The sequence below is a fragment of the Megascapheus bottae genome, chromosome 24, assembly GCF_031878675.1.
Source record: "Megascapheus bottae isolate mThoBot1 chromosome 24, mThoBot2.hap1, whole genome shotgun sequence".
Classification (NCBI taxonomy): Eukaryota; Metazoa; Chordata; class Mammalia; order Rodentia; family Geomyidae; genus Megascapheus; species Megascapheus bottae.
This window is the reverse complement of record NC_143532.1, coordinates 219155-233825: the sequence shown is the minus strand read 5'-3', so window position 1 is coordinate 233825 and position 14671 is coordinate 219155. Positions and strand designations below refer to the sequence as shown.

At 48.8% G+C, this 14671-nt stretch overlaps 1 protein-coding gene across 1 annotated transcript in view; it reads left to right on the top strand.

Moving 5' to 3' along the window:
- Nucleotides 1–404: 404 nt before the first annotated feature.
- The window catches only part of Spire2 (spire type actin nucleation factor 2), a 30941-nt gene continuing 16674 nt past the window's right edge, over nt 405–14671 (top strand). Inside the window, exons 1-2 of the mRNA XM_090357081.1 lie at nt 405–685; nt 12803–12846. Of these exons, the coding sequence (XP_090213207.1) occupies nt 430–685; nt 12803–12846 (300 nt within the window). The 5' untranslated portion in view covers nt 405–429. The remainder of the gene's footprint in view (nt 686–12802; nt 12847–14671) is intronic.

Here is a 14671-nt window from a genome sequence, read left to right as displayed (position 1 = left end):
GCCGGACGCTGCCAGGCTGCCGGGCTGGACAAAGAGGGCATTCAGGCGCCCGCCGACGGGGCTGCGAGCCCCCGGGGAGACGCCGGCCCGCTCCTCCCCGCCGCCGGCCCGCTCCTGCCCCCCGCCCGCCGGCCCGGCACCTCCCGCTCTGCCCCGCGCCGCGGGCCCGGGCGCCTCACCCAGCGCGGAGCGCCAGCCTCCCCGCGGCCGGTCCCCGCGGCCTCCGGCCCCGCCCGCCGCGCCTCCCCGCGCGCCCGCCCGGCTCCGGCTCGGCTCGGGGCGGGGCCTCCCCGCGTGACAAAGCGGCGAGGGCGCGCGGGCCGCCCGCCCCGCCCCGCCCCGCCCCGCGCGGCTCGGCTCCGCTCGGCCGGCTCGGCGGCGCGGCGCCCCGCGGGCATGGAGAGCCGCGGGCGGCGATGATGGGCGGCCATGGCCCGGGCGGGCAGCGGCGGCGCGGCGGCCCCGGAGCGCGCGGCGGGCGCGGCGCGGCCGGAGCCCTGGGAGCTGTCCCTGGAGGAGGTGCTGAAGGTCTACGAGCAGCCCATCAACGAGGAGCAGGCCTGGGCCGTGTGCTTCCAGGCCTGCCGCGGGCTGCGGGGCGCGCCGGCCGGCGGGCGCCGCATCCGGGACACGGCGGACCTCCTCCTGCGCAGGGACGGCTCGGTCGGCGCGCGGCGGGAGCCGGGTGAGGCGGCGGGCGGCGGGCGGCGGGCGGCGGGCGGCGGGAGCCAGGTGAGGCGGCGGGCGGCGGGCGGGCGGCGGGCGGGCTCGCTCCGTGCGGCTTCGCAGCGGGGGGGGCGGCCTGAGGGCGTCCGGGGCGCAGGGCCTCGGCCGCCGCCCCCGCCGCCGCCGCCGGGTCCCGAGGCCTCCTCTCCCGCACCGTCGGTTGGGCCCGGAAGCCCCTCCCGACCCCCGGGGCCGCCCCGGGGAGGCTGCGCTCCTCCCGAGGGTCCGCTCCGCAGGCTTCCGGGTTGAGCTCCGCACCCCGCACCTTGCGGGTCCTCGCGGTGCGAGCTCGAGCGGCGGCGCCCCGACGGGGAGCGGGGAGCGGGGACAGGTCTCGGAGAAGGCCCTCGGGTCCCCGCTCGTGTCCCCGCTCCCCGCCCCGTGTGGAGAGCGCGAGCGAGCCTCCCTCGGGGGGCGTGAGGCAGGGAGCGCCTGGGAGGCCCGGGGATCCGCCTGCTGGCCCCGACCGCAATCAGCCGTCCCTGGGAGCCGACGGTGGAGCTCCTGCAAGGTCTCGAACGCCCTCGTCCAGGGGTGGGGTCCCGTGCCGCGCTTCCCCCGACCCTTCCTCCCCAGGGCTGCCGGGGAGCAGGGAGCCCCGAGGGGGACCGCACAGGAAGGCTGTGCGCCTCCCTCCAGTCCCGGGACACTGCACACGGAAAGGCAGAGCCAGGCAGAGGCTTGGGCCGAGGTCTGCCGCGTTCCCGGGCCAGGAGCTCCCGGTCCAGGAGTTCCCGGTCCAGGAGCTCCGGGTCCAGGAGTGCGCGCTCTCTCCCCAGCCCGGGGCTGACGTTCTTGTTGGCTTCTTCCTAAACATTAAAGAGGGCCATGCTCAGCAAGTTACCTCGTTCCCCAGGGCTGTACCTCCCTTCTTTTTCCTTCCTGGTCAGTGTGTCACCAAAGAGTTACGGAGAGTGGGGGAGATTCCCTCAGGTTCCCAGTTTCTACTTAAACTTAAAGAACTTGAGAGCCACATGCGAAACACTTCAAGCAAAGAGAGTCTCGTAGGTAGAAGGGTGTTTTTTTTTTTTTTTTGTCTTTTTTGGGGGGGTCAGTCATGGGGCTTGAACTTTGGGCCTGGGTACTGTCCCTGAGTTCTTGAGCTCAGAGCTAATGCTCTACCACACAGCACTACTTCTGATTTTCTGGTGGTTAATTGGAGATCAGAGTCCCACAGATTTTTGTGCCTGGACTGGCTTTGAACGGTGAGTCTCGGATCTCAGCCTCCTGAGTAGCTAGGATTACAGGTGTGGGCCACTGGTGCCTGGCTTAGAAGGTTTTTTATTTTATTTTATTAGTATGTTTGTGTTGGTACTGGGCTTGAACCCAGGGCTTTAAGCTCTTACTTAGCTTTTTCCACTCAAGGATGACACCCTACCATTTGAGCCACACCTCTACATCTGGCTTTGTGTGTGCAATGTGCATAGCGACTTTACTGCTCAGGCTGGCTTCAAACCATGATCCTAAAATCTCAGCCCCTTGAGTAGCTAGGATGATAGGCATGAGCTACCAAACCCTTGCAAGGTGCAAGTTCTAACAGGACTTATTTAGTACAACAGGATGAAGAAGAGAGACACCAGGCACCAGTGGCTCACACCTGTAATCCTAGCTACTCAGGAGGCTGAGATCTTAGAATCCTGATTTGAAGTCAGCCTGGGCAGAAAAGTCCATGAGACTCTAATCTCCAATTAACCACTGGAAATCCAGAAGTAGTGCTGTGGCTCAAAGTGATAGAGCATTAGCCTTGAGCTGAGGAGCTCAGGGACAGTGCCCAAGCCCAGAGTTCAAATCCCACGATCAAAAAAAAAAAGATAGAGAAACTTGTGATTCTTATCTGTGGCTTTTATGTTTTCTGGGCTGGGAGAATATACCCTAAATCTTAGACAATAGTTTGGAGTAGGTACAATGGGTGCATTTACTATTCTAAAACATAGAGAAGACATCTAGGCCTCCCTAGAACACCAGGACAACAGACTTCCTTTTGCCAACCAAGCCATTCTTTCCATTCTTAACCTGATGTAATGAATTCGCAACTTTTCAAAGGAGAAGGCAGGTGTGGATAGCCCTCTGGCCCTCTGTGTCTACTATTCTTTTTTTTTTTTTTTTTTGCCAATCCTGGGCTTCAGCTCAGGGCCTGAGTACTGTCCTTGGACTTTCTCAAGGCTAGAGCTCTACCACTCGAGCCTCAGCACCACTTCCAGCTTTTTTCTATGTATGTGGTACCGAGGAATTGAACCTGGGTCTTCATGCATGCTAGGCAAGCACTTTAACCACTAGGCCAAACTCCCGGTCCTGTGTCTACTATTCTTATAATTTAACATCTACAAATAGATGTGAGAGAGGAGCTTATTGGTTTTATTTTTAAATTTTTTATTTCCTGGTTTTAGTGTCTAAATCTGGTTCTTTGAGTATTTTTTAAATTTAATTTTCCTTGTTTCCTCAGCTATATCCTGCTTCAATCCTTCCAGCAGCACTTCCTGGATGGAGGGTGGGGTTCAAAGCTTAGGCAGAGCACTCTATGTTGACAGAGTCCAATTTCACTTTATATTCAACATGACCTTTGGCTTCTATTCATAAATAAGTCTCACAAAAGTGAGATTTATGCAGGGCGAGCGAGCGTAGCTCACACCTGTAATCCTAGCCATGGTGGCTCACACCTGCAATCCTAGCTACTTGAGAGGCTGAGGTCTGAGGATTGCCTGTCATCCTAGCTACTTGAGAGGCTGAGGTCTGAGGATCAGGGTTCAAATCTAGTCCAGGCACTAAAGAACACCAAACTCTTATCTCCAATTGATCACAAGAAAACTGGGAAATAGGGTGGTGGCTCAAGGAGTAGGGAGATATCCTTGAGCTGAAGAGGTCAGGAACAACACCCAGGCCCAGGGGTAGGGCAGTAGCCTTGAGCTGAAGAGCTCAGGGACAACACCTAAGCCCAGAGTTCAAGCCCCATGACTGACCAAAAAAAAACAGTGAGATTTCCTTCCTTCCCTCTTTCTTTCTATCTTTCTTTCTGGGAGGATTTAGTGTTTTGAGATGGAGTTACTATCTCCAGTCTAGTCTCCTGGGCTGTAGTGATCCTTCTGTTCTGCCTCTCAAGGGCTGGGACTACAGAGACTTTCTGCCTCTGTAGAATTAAGAAAAGTTTAAGTACCTGAACATATTGATGTCCTTAGTAAATCAGCTGAAACTTAGGACTGAAGGTGGCTAGCCTAGCATGTTTTTGGTACTAGAGAGCAATGAATTCACTAACAGATACATGTGGTTTCTTCCTGTAAATAGCAGTCAAGGAAGCATGCACACTTCATTTTTCAGCATTATAGTCTGGTTTTGATGGCAATTGAATTTCTTAATCTGCTGCATTGGGCATTGGGCCCCTTGTATCCATCCTTATGCAAAGCACCAGTGAATCTAGGCAGAAAGTAATAAATAGAAAAAGCCAGGGGCTTTGGCTCATGTCTGTAATCCTAGCTACTCAGGAGACTGTGATCTGAGGATCAAGGTTCAAAGCCAGCCCAGGCACAAAAGGATCTGAGACTCTTCTTAACCTCTAGAAAACTGGAAGTGGCGCTGTGGCTCAAGGGATAGGGTGGTAGCCTTGAGCCAAAGAGCTCAGGGACAATGCTCAGGCCCAGAGTTCAAGTCCCATGAGCAACCAAAGAAAAAAAATAATAAAAATAAATAAATGTAAATAAAGTCAACAACTAAAACTATTAGAGCAAATTAAAAATATTAACATATAAGAGGTATTTCTTCTTCCCAAGTTAAGAGGAAGAAAGATGACTGGAAGAAGCTTCCTAATCTTTTTTTGTTGCCCTTTTATGCCTACATGTCTAAGGCTAGCTGCACCACACACCACCCCTCCCACCTACCCTGCAGCTCCGTGTTAAGCATCCAAGGGCAGTTTTCCACCCTGATTCACAGGGCCTTCCAGTTCTCTTGTGTTACAGACCTGAATTGCCAATATGATCAGCATTAAAGGTAGTCTAGAACTGGACCCTGGTGTTCACAGGTCTGTAACTTGGGCTCAGGGCCTGAGCACTGTCCCTGGATTTTCTCAAGGCTAGGACTCTACCACTTGAGCCTCAGCACCACTTCTGGCTTTTTGCTACGTATGTGGTACCGGGAATCGAACCCGGGTCTTCGTGCATGCTAGGCAAGCACTCTACCACTAGGCCAAACTCCTGGCCCTTATAATATCTTTTTATTCTTTATCTTCATTAATGCTTAAGAGCAGGCTCTGGCAGACCACAGAGCAATTGCAGCAGATGTCCGGGGTGCAGTAGGGACAAGGGAGTGTTCATAAGGAAGCCATAGCTCTGTCTAGGAAGCACAGGGGTGTGGCTGCATTTTTTCAGTATTACTGTTACTGCACGTGTGTGAACTGGGCATCTGTCCTATGCACTTTGGGCATTCACTGTGTTTCCTGCTCTTGTGCAGCCCTCTTGGGAGCTGAAATGGGTCCTTAGCTTTTGAGGATGCTGGACCACTAAGGTGAAGAAGCTATATCCTGCCTCTTAGCTGAGGGAGCCCCCTAGCTCCACCAGTAGTCAAGGATACCTGTTTAGCTTGCCCTTGTTTTTTGTTGTTGTTTGCTTGGTTTTTTTTTTTTTAATAGCTGTGTAGTGAGACAAAGGAGGATACTCAGGGAGGAACACAAAGGCACAATGCCTATATGCTTTTGACCATGTAAAATAATACTTACTGAAATGAACTCCAGGAAATAGAAAAAAAAAGGTTATTTTCCTTTCTTGTTTTTGTTTTCTTTTTGTCTTGTTTGTTTATCTGTCTTTAGAAGGGTAAGGGGGCACAGAAATTGAGGGACAAAGGGTGAACAAATACAACCGTGATACTCAACTAGATACTCTGTTGAACGTGAACTATATGCTTTGTGGATGGGGATAGGAGAGAAAAATTGGAAGAGAGCAAGGCAAGGAGTAATACTGTCTAAAAAAGAAATGTACTCATTACTTGTTGGGCACTGGTGGCTCATACCTGTAATTCTAGCTAGTCAAGGGGCTGAGATCTGAGAGGATCATGGTTTTGAAGCCAGCCCAGGCAGGAAAGTTCTTGAGACCCTTATGTCCAATTAACCACCAGTCAGTGGCACTGGTGGCACTGTGGTTCAAAGTGGTAGAGCACTAGCCTTGATGAAAAAAAAACTCAGGTACAGCACCCAGGCCCTGAGTTTGAGCCCTACACGACGAAGAAAGGAAGGAAGGAAGGAAGGAAGGAAGGAAGGAAGGAAGGAAGGAAGGAAGGAAGGAGAAGGAAAGGAAGAAAGAAAGAAAGAAAGAAAGAAAGAAAAGGAATGTAGTAATTACTTGACTTACATAACTAACATCTCTGTTTGCACATCACTAATAAATGAAAAAATAGTTGTGTACATACATGTGCCAGTGAATATTGAGAAGCATCCTCTAGTCATGGTGGAGAGATCAGCATTAAATTCTATAAGTCTAGGCAGTGTGGGTCTATTCCTCCTTCAAGTTCCCTACTATAGATGAGAACACTGTAGATGGCAAAGGAAAAGTGTCTTCCAAAGTTGCCTACAAGGCGGTGATGATGGCACCTGCCTCTGTGGCCTCAAACATACCCCTAGGTATGCTCTCTGACTTCTAGATGCAGCCACAGGTATACAAGTTCCAAACCAGTGAACATTACAGTTTCAGTGAAGAAAGCTGCATCCAGGGTACACAGGAAATCCCAGATCATACACACACATGCAGCCCCAAGGGACAGGAGGAGCAAACATCCCCTAGCCAGTGCTTTCCCCACTTAGTTTCACCTCTGAGCAAGGCTTACGTCACAGGAAGGCAAGTCAAGTGTGTTCTTTTCTTCTTTCTTTCCCTTTCTTTCTTTCTTTCCTTCTTTCTTTCTTTCTTTCTTTTTTGTGGCTCATGGGGCTTGAACTCTGGGCCTGGCCCCTGTCCCTGTCCCTGAGCTCTTCAGTTCAAGGCTAGCGCTCTACCTCTTGAGCCACAGTGCACTTGCAGTTTTCTGGTGGTTAGTTGGGGATAAGAGTCCCCCACTTTCATGCCTGGGCTGACTTAGAATTGTAACCCTCAGATTCCAGCCTACTGGGTAGCTAGGATTATAGGCATGAGCTGCCTGGCTCAAGTGTATTTCTTTTTCTGTGACATTGTCGGCTCAAGGTGACTGTCCCAGAAGACTCCAGGATACATGTAGCCCACGTGCCTGCCCTAGCTGGCTCCTGGCTAACTGTTGGTTGGCAAGATCTGTATTGTGCTTTGGGGAAAATACTTGAACAGACTAAGGGGTTTCATGTCCCCTGTAAGATTCAGCATCTGATAAAGTCCATGGGACCCTGTATCTTGCCACACTTACCTGCTGACACCCACATAGAGTAGTTTCTATGGCCCATAAAACAGGAAGGACTGTCTAATTCAGTAACAGGGATGCTGGAATTGTGGGGGAACATCCAGCATCTCCTTGGCCTTTCAGACAGTTTGGTCCTATTTAAGCAAATGTGTATGGTCATCAACTTCTCAGAGGCAGTTCTCTATATGAGGTGGAGGTATAACTAAGGGGGGAAAGCTTCTTGGAAATTCCAAATGAATGATATATTCTAGCTCCTTGGACTTGGCGGTTTCTCCAAGGAACTGGGGAGCAAGAGGAGAGTGAGAACAGCTCAAAAGAAAAGCATGTGGATTTCCTTTGTTAACAGATTTCTACAAACTTGCTTGACTTAAAACAATGTTAAGTTATGTGTTAAGCCCTGTTGGCTCATATCAATAACACTCAGGAGGCTGAGATCTAAAGATTGAAATTCAAACCTAGCCCAGGCAAGAGAGATCTATAAGACTTGTATCTCCAGTTAACCACCAGAAAGCTGAAACTGAAGCTGTGGCTCAAGTGGTAGAGTGCTAATCTTGAGTGAAAAGCTAAGGGATAGTGCCCAGGCCGTGCGATCAAACCCCAGTAATGAGAAGAAAGAAAGAAAACAAAAAAAAAAACTAGAAAATAATAATTTTCTAGTTTAAGGCATTAGGCATCTGCAATAATCCCTACCTCAGATTAGCTTCATCCAGCAGTCCTACTTCACCTGCTATCTCAGATTCCCTTTCTACACATTATAATATCCACAGACTTTGAGATTACAACTTAGGCAACACTGGGGCTACTGTCCTGCCAACCACAGAGGGGAAAGATTGGAGGATTCCATCCTTAGCATAGTGTTACACCTCTCTTACCCTTCTTTTCCTTCCCTCCCTCCCTTGCTTATTTTTGATGCATTTCAAGGAAATTATAAATGGCAGTCAACTTTCCCTAAATACTAAGCATGTGTGTTATTAACTTGAGTTTAGTATTTTTCTTTCTTGCAGCACTGGGGATGGAACCCAGTGCTCAGCAAATACTATACCCATGAGCCTTACCCCAGCCTCCTATTTATTTCTTAAAATTTATATATAATAAAATATATGAACCCTAAGTGTGCTCTCTGATGACTCTCTGCATTGGTAACCTTTACTGCCCACCATATCAGAAGAGCTGCCCAGGGTCCCGGTTCAGTTCATTTGTTCACAGCTCCGGATGAGTCTTGTACCAAAGCTGCCCAGGGACTCAGATTATCATGCAAACTCCAGAATTGTAGTGTTACTCCACCCATGCCTGGGTGGGTGTCAGAGTCCTGGTGAGTTTCTGTTTCCCACCTCCTGAGTGTCCCAACCCACAGATCTAAAGTAATTCTGATCTATCTGACAAGTTTTCAGCAGGACCAATGCTGCTGGTTTGCTGTGTTTGGATTCCACACACCACAGCACTAACTGCTCCTCTAACTTTCACTTGAACAGTTTCAGTGCCAGGTGACTGGTGCCATCTTCAGGAGACTGGAATAGTCAGCGAGGGGGACAAGTTGTATCATTGGTTCAGCCTGGAGTTGAGCTAGCCCAAGTTTGAATTTGAGCTTGGGCAGGTTCTTCACTCTCTCCAGGACTCATAGATTAGGGTAATAGCTCGGTGTATAATGGAGCAAGGGTGAAAACTCCGTTGGAATATCATCTTGTCAACTCTAAGCTGCCTATCAGGTGGGGCCGGTGTGATGTCACTAGAGGCTGGATGAGGAAGTATAGCAGTAGCACAGAAACAGGATCTCCCTGGTCCCCCTGTGTGGATGCAGAGAACACTGATACTTGTAGTTGGAGTTTTGGGGTAGTCTTGGGTCTCCTCCAGATGTGGGCCTGTGTCCTAAGAGCCTCATGTATATGGTGTGAGTGCCTGGAACTAAGATCAAGCTGCTGGTCTTGAAAGGAGGAGGTGGAGGAGGGGAAGTACCTGGGTCCCTTTGCGCCAAAGAGCTCTGTTAGCTAAGCAAACACAGGACTCTGACTCCTGTTTCTTCCTTTGAGTGTGTCTCCCTCTTTGGTCAGCTTCTGAAGGTTAGTGCTTTTTCTTTTATAATTCATTTCTTGATAATTGGAATAAGCATTTATGGGTAGCTTACTGAATGCCAAGCACTAGGTCTGTTTTTATTTAACCCTTAGAGTCACCTTTGTGGTAGGATATCCCTTTCTTAAGAAAACAGAAGCTGCTTAGGCAAACTGGGTAAGTTGTTCAAAGCCATCCTGGGCAGTTTGGCTCTACAGTTTGTTGATTCCCCCTCTCCCCCCGCCTCCCATGTAGCTTTCCCAGGCTATACCTTGACCTACAAGATGACGTATGTGCTGGATGTTTGCTCACCCAAATCTATTTCTTCACTAGAACATCCACATGACTCAATTCAGATATAAAGGAAAGAGGACTGTAGAGTCCTTTGCCACCCAGTCTCCTTTGTGGACAGACAGTAGCATGAACATTTCCTGCACATGCCAGTATGTAGACAGGTGTATGCCTTCCTGAACGCAAGAGTACTTTCTGCTTTTCTCTTCACTGGGGACCTTGTATCAAATCAGTACCAAGAATACCTTGGGTGGTGTGTTTTCGGTTTTGTTTGTGGGGAGAGTGTTGAGACAAGGTCTCATTATTCCATGTTGTCCTGTACTTGCCTCCCAAGTGCTAGGCAATCCTACTATGGACCTTTTTTTTTTTTTTTTTTTTTTTTTTGGCCAGTCCTGGGGCTTGAACTCGGGCCTGGATCTGAGCCTCTTTTGCTCAAAGCTAGCACTCTATCACTTGAGCCAGAGCACCAGATTTTTCTCTAGCTTTTTCTGTTTCTGTGGTACTGAGGAATCGTGCATACTAGGCAAGCTCTCTACCACCAAGCCACATTCCCAGCCTCCTGCCTTGGACTTGCACAGCCATGCCCTGACTCCAAACCTAGAGGTATTCAAGGGCAGGAGGTACTGATTGTCCCCCTTACACCATCACATGACTCCATGTTCTTTAGGCGTCCATCTATGCCGGGTGATGGTGACTCACATCTATAATCCTAGTTACTCAGGAGACTGAAATCTGAGGACTGTTCAGAGCCAGTCCAGGCAGACAAATCCTTCAAATTCTTTCTTTTTTTTCCTCCTGCCAGTACCAGGGCTTAAACTCAGGGCCTGAGCACTGTCCTTGGTCTTTCTCAAGGCTAGAGCTCTACCATTTAAGCCACAGACCACTTCCTGCTTTTTCTATGTATGTGGTACTGAAGAATCCAACCCCAGTCTTTGTGTATGCTAGGCAAGCACTTTACCACTAGGCCAAATTCCTGGCCCCATCCTTGAGATTCTTTAATCTCCAATTAACCAGCAAAAAGCTGGAAGTAAAAGCATGGCAAAAGTGGTAGAACTCTAGCCTTATGCCTTGAGCATAAAAGCAAAAAGCAAAAAATACAAACAAACAACAAAAAAACAGTACTTCCCCAAGTCTATGACATAGATGCATTTTGGTAAAACTTTTATTGTTGTTGTTGTTAACATGTGGCCTGTTTAGGCATTGAGATTAAAGATCTTGAGATAAGGGAAGTGGTGTTGTGGCTCAGGGGTAGGCAGTAGCCTTGAGTGAAGAGCTCAGGGACAATGCCTAGGCTGGGAGTTCAGGACCCTTGACTGACACCCCCCCCCCAAAAAAAAAAGCTGCTTAGCATCCAAGACCATAGAACGGACATGCTTAGCCAGGCAGGTACCGTGACTCATGCCTGTCATCCTAACTACTCCGGAGGCTGAGATCTGAGGATCAAGGTTCAAAGCCAGCCTGGATACCAAAGGACCCCAGACTCTTATCTCCAATTAACCTCTAGAAAATGGGAAGTGGAAGTTGACTCAAGGGTAGAGTGGTAGCCTTGAGCTGAAGAACTCAGGGACAGCAACCAGCCAAATTCAAGCCTCATGACTCCCCCACCACACACACACACACACACACACACACACACACACGACATGCTCAATCTGCCAAAAATGTGGCAGAACCTAGGTGCTGGCCTTTTGACCTGCCCTGCATTGCCTTCCTGATGTTCAGAGTGACTCAGGCACTGGCCTCTTCCAGAAAGCCCCTTTGTTTTGCCTCTGGTTTCTCCCACATTCCTACTTCCTGGACCCAGTCAAATGCCATACAGGGGCTGGGGACACAAATCCCCTAACAGTGCTGCTTTCCAGTCACCTTTTCAGTACTTTACTGGTGTTAGGGAATAGATTGTTTGCCATTATTTTAATGGACCTCACATTTATCTTTGGCAATCTTCCTGATTCTTGATGCATTTTGAAAATATTTGTGGAGTTAGCAGGTTCACTTAGAAAACAATTTCATGGTTCATGTTTTTATATCTCACCTCATTCCAGAAAGAACTTAAGGTATTTGAAGTTCATGGACTAGCACAGTTCTACCTGCATGCATAATTCAAGACGGTTGTGCAAGTGAGTGGGTTTCCGCAGCTCACTCTTGGCACCCTAGAAGGTATTAGTAGAAGTGCTGAGGTTTTCAAGCTGCCTCACTCTGCCACCATCATTTACTAGCTGTAATGTCTTAGAGCGCAAAAGTACACATCTCCTCATCTGTGAAATGGATGCCGAAGCTACCTGCCTCCTGGATTATAGTGAGAGAACTCTTGTAAAAATAACAATTGGTTGCTCATGCCTGAAATCTTACCTGCTCTGGAGGTTAAGATCTAAGGAGCATAGTTCAAAGCCATTCCAGACAGGGAAGTCTATGAGATTCTCATCTCCACTTGATCACCGAAGAAGCTGTAAGTGGAGCTGTGGCTCAAGTAGTAGAACACAAGCTTTGTGGAAAAAAAAAAAAAAAAAAAGCTTGGGGGGGCCGGGAGTTTGGCCTAGTGGTAGAGTGCTTGCCTAGTATGCACAAAGACCTGGGTTCCGTTCCTTGGTACCACATACATAGAAAAGGCCAAAGTGGTGCTGAGGCTCAAGTGGTAGAGCTCTAGCCTTGAGAAAGTCCAAGGACAGTGCTCAGGCCCTGAGCTCAAGCCCAGGACTGGCAAAAAAAAAAAAAAAAAAAGCTTTGGGACAGAGCTCAGGCTGAGTTCAAGTGCCAGGATCAGTACAAAAACTATCTGTTTCACTTAGCACAATGTTTAGTAAATAAAATATAAAGTCTGGCTTCTACTTGACCTTTAACCTGGTAATGCTGTCTCTGAACAAGGTACTATCAGCCTAGGGAAAGCCTGAGGTAGAGGGGTTGCCACCTGAACTGCGTTTATTCAGCCTATGAGCTATGATGAGGGTTCATGGCCTTTGTTCTAGGCAATCTCGTTTCAGATGGTGTCTCCCTGAAAGACATGATTAATGAGAGCTGCTCCCTCCTCTGGCTCCCAAAGAGCATCCTTTTGTGCCCACCATTACTTGACCAGGTTGGCTGCTCTCCAGCCCTGACAGTTGCCCTTAAGCAGTCACCATAGAGGACTGGAGACTATCTTTACCAAGGGATCTTGCACCTTTGAGGGCAGAGACACTGTCACTCCTGACCCTATACCTGGAGTCCTGCCCAGCATGAGCTCAGTTTCTGTCCAGGCGACCAGCTGGATTACCCCATTGTGAACTTTCTTGTGTTTTTTTTTTTTTTTTGAAGTATGCTATGTGTTCCCAGGAAAAATGGAGCTGGGGGGAAGGAGTTTAACAGCCCTGTCTATCAGGGTCTTATGGCTGCCAGCATGACCTTGACTCACTATCTTCTCTTGCAGAACTCACAACCATGGTGGTGGTGCCGGCCAGTTCAGAAGCCCAGGTATTCAAAAACAATTTTAAAGATTACTTACTTGATACTATGAAAATTTAACCTGTTTTGTCTGATGTAAATCAGCAAATGTATAAAGTCTAAGGAAACCATTCACAGAGGACAGCTGAGCAAGGAACCCATCTGGGTGGTAAGATTGTCACTCGTTGTACCCATGGACTCAATGCTTTTGCCTTACTATCCTGCTGCAGAGGAAGACAGCAGGGCACAGAGTGCAGACCTAGAGTGGATTTCAGGGATGAACAGGAAACGAGCCAATGACCAATGCCCAGGAATCCACTAACTCACAACTCAAGCCCCACCAACACTATGTCTTCCTGGGATTCTTTCCCTTCCACCTACTGGTCCAAGGTTATGTCTTCATACACACACACACACACACACACACACACACACACACACACACAATGTATTTTAAAAAAAATACTTTGAGGGCTGGGATATAGTTCAGTGGCAAAGTGCTCACCTAGCAAGTGCAATGTCCTGGGTTCAATCCCCAGTACCAAAAAGAGAGAAGACATATATATTTATGCATATGCACTTTGAATGAGAGTGCCAGTGTGGACTATTTTCTCAGAGGTCCATACATTAACTTGAGAGTCTCATCCCCCAGGAAACAGGAGCAGAGACCTACTCAACATTTTTTGGGGGGTGGCGCGGAGCTTGGGGCTTGAACTTGGCCTGGGCGCTATCCCTGAGCTCTTCAGCTCAAGGCTAATACCCTACCCTTGACCCAAGCCCCACTTCCCATTTTCTAAAGGTTAACTAGAGATCAGAGTCTCAGATCCTTTTGTGCCTGGGCTGGCTTTGAACCTTGATCCTCAGATCTCAGCCTCCTGAGTAGCTAGGATTACAGGCGTATTCTACTGTGCCTAGCTCAATTTTTTTTCAGTTGGCCATGGGATTTGAACTCAGGTCCTGGGTACTATTCCCGAGCCTTTTCTGCTCAAGGCTAGTGCTTTACCACTTTGAACCACAACACGACTTCCAGTTTCCTGGTAGTTAATTGGAGATAAAAGTCTCATGAACTTTCCTGCCCAGGCTGGCTTCGAACCACAATCCTCAGATCTCTAGCCTAAGGAGTAGCCAGATTACAGATGTGAGCCACTGGCAGCTAGCACTAATTATTTCTTTTAAGTACCTTAAAAGTCTGTGAGGTGGGGCTGGGAGCATGGCATAGTGGTTGAGCTCTTGCCTAGCATGCACGAAGCTCTGGGATCGATTCCTCAGTACCACATATACAGAAAAAAACAGAAAAGGGTTGGGAGTTTGGCCTAGTGGTAATGTGCTTACCTAGCATGCACTAAGACCCAGTTCAATTCCTCAGTACCACATACATAGGAAAAAGCTGGAAGTGGTGCTATGGCTCAAGTGGTAGAGTGCTAACCTTGAGAAAGAATAGTTCTCAGCCCCTGAGTTCAAGGCCCAGGGCTGACCAAAAAAAGAAAGAAAGAAAGAAAGAAAAAGAAAAGGCCAGAAGTGGTGCTGTGGCTCAAGTGGTAGAGCACTAACCATGAGCTAAAGTGATCAAAGACAGTGCCTAGGCTCTGAGTTCAAGTCCCAGTACTAGCAACAAAACAAAACAAAACTGGGAGGTCTTCTGGAATTGCAACTCCTTTGTACAACTACTTAATAAAAATAAATTTTGGGGGGCTGGGCATCTGGCAGAGTGCTTGCCTAGCATTCATGAAGTCCTGGGTTTGATTCCTTAGTACCACATACACAGAAAAAGCTGGAAGTGGTGCTGTGGCTCGTGGTAGAGCACTAGCCTTGAGAAAGCTCAGGGACAGTGCGTAGGCCCTGAGGTCAAACACCA